The following is an 8,289-nucleotide window of genomic DNA, read 5'->3' as shown; positions in this document are numbered from 1 at the left end:
CTAGCTAATATGGTCTTATGCAAGATTCATGAGTAATAATTATGAACACGGTGAAGTTTCCTGTTTTCTTTTACGTGCAGATTTGTTGTTTTAATACCATATCCGGGCTTTAAACAAACACAACCGCTTAGATATGACTGAATGTTTTCGCTTGGGAGGTCTTCATGTACTTTGCTGTCGCCTCAATGTTAAGCTGTTTACATGGCAGTGAATTATATTCATTCAACATCGCTGCTAACTCAAATGCTTTTAGTGACATCTAGTGGCCATAGATTGGCGATGCAGTCAGAGTTCGTCTTTGATAAGTCAGGAAATTGCCTATTAAGGACATTTGAAGTGAGCGTTGTACTGTACAACAAAATATCCTAACCTGTATTTTTAATATATGAAAGTGGAATTTCATGTTCATGGAAAAATATCACTTTGAATTGTTTCACTCTCTGTTGTTAAATATAAGATAACTCAACACGAATCCCTTCCTCCCCAACCACAGAGAGGGGAGGGAATTTTCCTGATGTTGTGGGTCTGTAAAGCCTTTTGAGACATTATATTTGATATTGGGCTGCACAAATAAAATTGACATATAATGCGTGACTGCCCCCTGGCGGTTCTCTGGGGAATCGTATACCATTCGCTTCCCCTTGGCCCATTAATACAATATGAATGCAGTAGTAAGTAAGCGAAAATTACCCAGTGTGTGATTCTATTTGTCTTTGAAGGTCAACCTGACCCTGTTCTTTGCCTGCTTGAACTCCACCACAGATGATAGACGTGACAGACGTCGTGTTCCCAGCCTAGGGTCCTTCTCATTTCATTTACATATAAAAAGAAGTTTTAATTTTTATTCGTATTACCAAATTAAAGCATCCATAATGACATCATGAATGATGTCACAGTTGACCTGAATGTAACCATCCTAGCAACCCCTCATCATCATGTGAAGGACAATTGGAGACGCGTGGGTGTGTGGGCTTCAATTGCCTGCAAACTGATTCCTACAATCACAGTCATGAATCGAAGCCAGAACTACTTTTCAACGCTCATTCCGTCCGTAACTGATTTGAGAACACACTGTAAGAACAGGTTGGAACACAGCTCTAAAGTGAAAAAGAAGAACCATTCCTTTGCAAAGAAAAAGCATTTCCATCATGACGAAACGACCGTCGCTGTTGAAAAGCTGCAATGCAAAGTGCCAGAGATTAGCTCCAGCAAACAAATCTCCACAAAAGTCAGGCAAGTCAGACAATTATCTAATGTTAACACTATACTGTATGTGCAGCATGAGGTTGGGGTTAGGGGTGACGGGTGCAGCTGGGGTGAAATATCAGGGGAAAGATGTTATGGGATGGTCAGCAAGAAATATTGGAGGGTGTGTCGCTTTGTTTGTGTGGTTTTGGAACAAGCACCATTCCTACAATCACCTGCAAACTTGCAATAAAACATCAGTTCAGGCGTCTGACAATTACAAAGAGCGCTTTTCATTGCTATTGTATTTGACAATAGCATCATCAAATAAAGATATGATGTCATTCAACCTGAAAGGTGACCACATCGAGTTCATCTTTTAGCTCCTACAATAACGGTTTCACTTGTCTTTTCCATCTTTGCATCTCACCACGTCACCAGACGTGCAAAGAGGAAGGTCGGGGATGAGGAGATCGAAGAGAGAGCCGACAACGTCGCCAAGAGGGCTCGTACATCGCGGAGGCCCTCGCCGCACCATGTCCTGACCTCAGAGGGACGGAGGGGCTGCAAAAGGAAGGCGAGCGGTGAGGCTGACCATGGCAGAGTGATGAAGAGATCTCCAAGCTCTCTGAACACTTCCTGCAAGGCCTCCAGCAAACCTTCTGCCGCCACTGCTTCCTCTGACAGGACATGTAAGACACTGAAATGATAAAAATCAGATTCAGCCAGTAGGACCAATCAATATAAATACGTCACTATAGCATCTAAGATAAGATCGATTTTGAATCTAATGTGTGTTTTATTACCTTTAGCTGTTTTCAAGGCCAAGTATGAGGAGGAGTGTGTCCTTGGTGAAGGAGGTTATGGAGAAGTTTATGCTGGATACCGCAAACATGACAACTTGCCTGTAAGTCAACATAAACAAGCAGCTCCATATTATTGTGTATTCTATTAATGATTTGTGTTATAGGTGGCGATAAAACATATTGACCTCTCAAACGTCACCTGGAGCCCAGTGGTGAGTGTGTGTCCCCCACAAGATCAAGTGTTTCAACATTCAACATTCCTTCTTCCTGACGTTAATATGGTGTCTTTGTGCGTCTGTGTTAGTGTGTAAGCGGGCAGCAGCAGGTTCCTCTGGAGGTGGCCCTGCTCTCCATGGTCGGGCCTGGATCTGAGTCAGTTGGCAGCTCTGCAGCCGTATCTCTGATCGACTTCTTTGAGCTGGAGCGTGAGTTGATCCTGATAATGGAGCGTCCGGTCCCCAGCGTCAATCTTCTCATGTACACTCGCTTCATGGGCTCCAGTGGATTCCTGCAGGAGAACAATGCTAAGGTCGGTGAATTGTGGCACGTGTGTGTGTGTGTGTGTGTGTGTATGTGTGTGTGTAGACTCTTGAGTGTCCAGTAGACTACATGTGTCTTTCTGTCTCTTTCCCAGGTTCTAATGAAACAGCTCCTTGCTGCCTTCATCGACATCCATTCTAAAGGAGTTTTTCACAGAGACATAAAGCCAGAAAACATCTTGGTACAAACAGGATCTGATGGTCCCCGCATCAGAGTGATTGATTTTGGCTGTGGCGATGTGCTGAAGCTAGAATCCTACTCTGATTGTAAAGGTGAGTCGCCGTTCATGTCATCCAGTCCCTGACAAACTCTTCCCACTGTGATATTGTCTCCTGTCTGTCTCTACTTTTGCCCTCACATTAACTCTCTCTCTCTCTCTCTCTCCCCCCCTCTCTCTCTCTCTGTCTCTCTCTCTCTCTCTCCTCTCTCTCTCTTTAGGAACCCTTGATTACCTTCCACCTGAGTACTTCAGGTGTCATCGTTATGAAGCAGGTCCAACAACAGTTTGGCAACTCGGCATCCTTCTATTTTTTATGCTGCATGGGGTATTTCCCTTCAGAAACAGGAGGGAGATCACCCACATGAGCCCCAAGTTCAGCCTTAAGCTGCCTAAATGTACGAGAAACACACACACACACACACACACACACACACACACACACACACACACACACACACATATTTACTGACGGTTTTTGTATCCTCTTTCTCTTCAGATTGCCGTCGGTTTTTGGTTTCTTGTCTGGCTAAGAACCCCAGCTGTCGTCCCACATTGGAAGACCTGCTGAACCACTGCTGGCTGAAGAGATCGAGCTTTCCAAATGTAAGCCAAACACACACACATTTACATATATGTAAAGAGAATTTGCACATTTTTCAGATTGCAATCCATTTTTGCTTTCTTGTTTGGTTTTGTTTTCAAAAATAAGAAAAGTCATATGATTTGCAATATTCAGGTTGATGGATAGGTGTTCAGAGTAATAACAAGATCCAGTTGATCATAAAATACTGTTTTTGTTTGTTTATACCTTATAGAGTATTTTTTAAACAATTGAAATTAATAAATTACTCTAACAATCGCTTCCTATAACTACTTTCTAATCAGATATTCAGAATTCAAATAAGTTCCAGCCGAGATTTTTAATGACTGTAACATGCGACGGCCTCTTTTCCTGGGTGCGCTTGATCGCGCGCAGCCAACCCAGCGTACCCACTTGGCCCTTAAATATTACGTAATCCTCTTAGCTCCGCCCGCCCGGCTGTTGTTGTTTGGTCACGTGACGCGCTGTCGCCGTATTTGCGCTCTTGAAGACGGCTGCGTGGTGTGTTTACGGACACATAAAGAGACGCGTTTACACAGTGAGTACGCGTTTACATTACACTGCATCTGAGCAAGACGAAAACAAACTAAGGCTAATCGGGAGCAGTGATATGAGGAAGAGGAGGAAGAGGAAGAGGGGTCGGTTCAGCCTGATGATGCAGCAGGCAGCAGCAGCAGCAGCAGCAGCAGCGAAGCTCAGGGCAGCATACGGCTCCATGTCACATTATGTTAGCGTATAGTTCCATCAGACAACCACACTAGGAACTTACTAGATGTTACAATCAGGAACAAACCGCCCGCTTTAGCCACAAAACCGGACCTTAGTCTATACTAGCGAGACAACTGCTCGCTGCTACCTAACGAGCGGATAATTGGGGACTATAATGCTGTTTACACGCTTGATTAAGTTGACATGTAATCGATTTAGGTACGTAGCAAAGTCTATTCAGATAAGTAGAGTTAGGCCTTCAATACGCTAGTGTTAGGGATTAACTGTGAACGACGTAAAGTGCTTAGTTTAGCCGTAAAGGTCGAGGCTGCATTAGTGAGGAATATGTTGCATTCACAAGTTACAGTAAACATCCGTTGTATTGGAAATGACAGTAAAGTAATCAAGTCCTCCACAACAACTTATTGTTCAGAGGTGTTTCAGTTTAAAGTGCATGTTTGCCTAAATTCTATTTATTATCTGTTCCAGGCTGAAGTCACATGAGCGCCTAGGATGAGGCACAAACAGAGAGAGCACACAGTCTGCCACACACAGGGGGCCTGCTGATTCCAAACCTGACCCCCCCTTCCCTCTCTCTCACACACACACACACACTCTGATCATATGCAATGAACAGCACTACTCAGTCCCCCTCCACCACAGATGGGGATTTGGCAGTCAGCTATGTTTTGGTGCCATTTTTCCTCATCACCATCATTGGAATAGTTGCAGCTGTGGTAAGTGGCACAACGCTGATCATGATGCCATGTGACAATCTAATGATGTTCCGATTATAACTCTGTTTTTGTGTGTTTCAGGTCATGTATATACGTAAGAAAAGGAGGTGAGAGCTTTACAGATTATGGATACACATCATATCTGCATCTGCGTGTTTTGTGGTTTATACTCAACTTGTTTGTTGTCATTTTGCCACTCAGGATAGACAGGCTCCGCCATCAACTGTTACCAGTTTACACCTACGATCCATCAGAGGAGCTGAATGAAGCCGAGCAAGAGATGCTGTGGAAAGAAGAGGACACCCAGGTAAGATGGAGTTAAAATCTGCCTTCAGGGATCCTTTGGCTGCATGTGGGACAAACTGTCATTTGGAAATCAGATTAAATATAGCGAAGTAGGGGAAAGTAGAACACTGGTAAAAGTGAAGAAGTAAAACTCTGTTTCATATAATTATTTTGCGAAATTCTCTTCAATTGCAGAAGTCTGTTACACACTCTGGGTGTTGTAATCATGTTTGTTTTTATCACCAAAGACCGTTGCGAAATGTTTGCTATTGCCTCATTTCTCTTTGTCTTTTCTTATTGATTATCTCTACTTGGACCTTAGTTGATTGGGCCAATCATTTAAACAGAAGAGACTTTGACAAACTGATTACTCACATCCTTCCCAGATGTAAACACAGTTGCAGGGAATAATGGCGATACTTTAGTTGCATTTCTGAAGCTTCTCCACTCACTTTGAGATCTTTATCTTACGATTACATATTTTATTAACATGATTGAGAACGTTGATCCTCTGAGCCTCTCCCACAGTTAATGTTCAGACATGTCCACCAACCAGCCAAATATGTACACCAGTGTGTGCCCATGAGGCTGTCTTGATGCCATGAGGCCACACACACACACACACACACACACACACACACACACACACACACACACACACACACACACACACACACACACACACTCTTATCTGCCCCTGAAGCTTTAGAATCTCCTGGTCGTACACACACCCGGGTTTTGAAATAGCTGACCTGAATGTTTGTCATGGCCGCAAAAATGGTGTGTGTACAAATGCAAACGTGAACTTGAATGATCTGTAACATTTTGTTTAACACTAGATGGCGATATTGACTACAGACCAAGTTTTACTCTACTTCTCTCACATTGTGAAATAGGAAAAGCAACACCTCTTAATCTGAGTTGGTGTTGCTTTGGTGCTTACAGTTTATTCATTCACTTATGACTTAAAATACAACTTCAATTCTTAATACAATACAACATCTATACTTACAGACTGATGACTAATAATCTGTGTTTACATGTTTGTGTTTTCATTTTATGTCCTCAGATTGTACAAAGTTGGGCCAGAACTTATCAACAGCGGCGCCCTCTTCTGACGAAAGATGTCAATGCATGATGCAAAGAGCTTCGCAGTGCGGAGAGGAGCCAGAGACCCTTGGTTTAGTCGGTCAAGGTCGAGAATGTTGTCTTTTTTTGCTGCCTTCTGCCTTTATCTTTGAGTGCAGTCATCATCTCTGTTCGAGTACGAATACGATTGTCGTTGGGATCCTGTGAACTTCGCAGATGCAGTATCTTAAAATAATTTATGAATCTATTTATTCAACTTTTTTTTTGTACTACTGTATGTGAATTACGTGACTGAAAGTGGAAACAGGCCGTCGTCCATTCAAAGTGAATCAGGCAGCTCTGTTCCTCAGGGCTGCTTTCATCCTCGCTATCATTTTGGGGCTTTAGTACGAAACTTCCATCTATTATCAGTTCTGCACTGACCCTCAGTAGTTATGTAGATGGAATTGAATGCCCTTAGCCTTCAAAAGTTAAATGTGCTCAAATGCAACCATACAATGCCGCCTCCAAAATAGTTTGAAATCAAAGAAGTCTATTATCAAACAAGTAAAAGGATGAATCATGTTTAAACATTTTCTCAGTAAGCAAAGCAAACACCCTCTGCAGCTTTAATTTGTAACAGCATTGAACTATTTGGATCTCTTTGTGGTTTAGCCAAATCCTGTGACTCTTGTCAAAGGCATGTCAAGCCAGAGAGCAAACTCCTCCAACCTCCTCTTATCCCCGGAATGAGCTGTGACTAGTGCCTCAAATATGTCCTGTCTGACAGGCATGGATGGCACCAGCACGCTTTTACCTCCAGATGAAGGAAGAATGTTTCAGATGAATGCCACAGGCCTGACTGTGTGGAGTACTCAGGAAACCTCAGCCGCACCTTTTTCCCTCCCCCCGGCCTTCATTTGTTTCATTCATTTATAAATATAAACTCAATATAGTGGAACTGTGAAACTGTCATTGGAAGCGGAGCAGCACCCGGTACAATAATCAATGTGTTTTGGGTGAATGTGATCGGAATTCTCAAAGCCAAAGATGCGACGTTATCAGGTCTGAAGTCTAGAAATGCTCTGTCATCTTTACATCATCTAATTATGAGTTTCTAGATTTGTTTTTTAACGTGTTTTTATGTGTAAAGGTCACTCGCCACTCACCGCTCACTGGTTTGTACATTTCTAATGGTCTGCACTGGTGAAGCCTGTTGGATCGCTCATGTTAGGCTCTAATGCTGGGTAGAACTTGAAGTCAGGATGAACTACTGATGAAATCGGCACTGTTATAAAGTTTTCCTTCAACAACTTAATTTTGTTTTTTGGGAGATTTGATTTGATTTATTGAACTTGTAAATAAAGTGGCAAATGTGACTATTGCTGTTTTATTACAACCAAACAGGCTGTGTTCTCAGTTCTGTCGGTTATTAATGGATTTCAAAGAGACATGGTGGGCATGTTGGATGTGATCTAGGGTGGAATCTATATTATTCCGCGCAGCCTGGGGGAGCTGTAATAACCGTGTTGGTCAACACTGAGTCAGAAGTCATACATTCAAAATTAATTCATTTCTGAATGGGTGGTCTATCCACATCTACCCACTTGAGACCATTTTCTACAGTCTTCCCAAGGTCTGTTTACACAAATTGTCTTTAAAAAAAAATACGAGCTTTATCGATCATTCTGCTAAAATTGGCTGTCAAAGTTCCCTAGGCATGCCTCGTGTTCAAAAGTGCTTTATCTACTGTAACCAAGCACGGTGGACATGTGAACTCAACTACACGTGCTCATCTAACTGGTCTTGGGCATTATTCAGCACATGTTAACACTGGTACACATCCCCATTCGTAATGTCCTCCCGTTTTACATACACCTATTGTCCTCTGGGGACAAATTGACCCCAAAATGGTTTGACGTATCAAAGCATAAAGTACAAATTTTCAATAAATTTTGTGTTACACCTTTAGTCTAACTCCAGTCCAACCCATTACCACAATAATTTCCCTTAATTTTAGAATTTAGGGCCAAAAGAGCTTGTTTACATAACATTAGGTAAAGTAGGGCAGGGATTTGGGCTTCTGCCGCGCTAAAAAGTGCATGTTCCATGGACCTGGCATCACATGCTGCCCATAAC

The 8,289-nt window shown here is 42.5% G+C and overlaps 2 protein-coding genes across 2 annotated transcripts; both read left to right on the top strand.

Moving 5' to 3' along the window:
* The first annotated feature begins 1,280 nt into the window (after positions 1–1,280).
* Positions 1,281–4,564, top strand: LOC143012917 (serine/threonine-protein kinase pim-2-like). The gene is made up of 9 exons (XM_076166257.1): positions 1,281–1,285; positions 1,627–1,877; positions 1,998–2,092; positions 2,156–2,203; positions 2,296–2,520; positions 2,626–2,803; positions 2,970–3,146; positions 3,248–3,354; positions 4,550–4,564. Exons 1-9 carry the CDS (start codon positions 1,281–1,283, stop codon positions 4,562–4,564), a joined length of 1,101 nt encoding a protein of 366 aa, XP_076022372.1.
* Positions 3,792–7,524, top strand: smim29 (small integral membrane protein 29). Its single transcript, XM_076167099.1, has 5 exons — positions 3,792–3,890; positions 4,550–4,797; positions 4,879–4,904; positions 4,999–5,104; positions 6,152–7,524. The coding sequence occupies exons 2-5, from the start codon at positions 4,690–4,692 to the stop codon at positions 6,218–6,220; spliced, it is 309 nt and encodes a 102-aa protein (XP_076023214.1). The 5' UTR covers positions 3,792–3,890; positions 4,550–4,689; the 3' UTR covers positions 6,221–7,524.
* Positions 7,525–8,289: the final 765 nt, after the last annotated feature.

Source organism: Genypterus blacodes, unplaced genomic scaffold (assembly GCF_046128005.1).
Source record: "Genypterus blacodes isolate CSIRO-AG114 ecotype Tasmania unplaced genomic scaffold, CSIRO-AGI_Gbla_v1 ptg000156l_1, whole genome shotgun sequence".
NCBI classification, from domain to species: domain Eukaryota; kingdom Metazoa; phylum Chordata; class Actinopteri; order Ophidiiformes; family Ophidiidae; genus Genypterus; species Genypterus blacodes.
The sequence above is the reverse complement of the archived record's forward strand: the minus strand, read 5'-3'. Positions and strand labels throughout refer to the sequence as shown.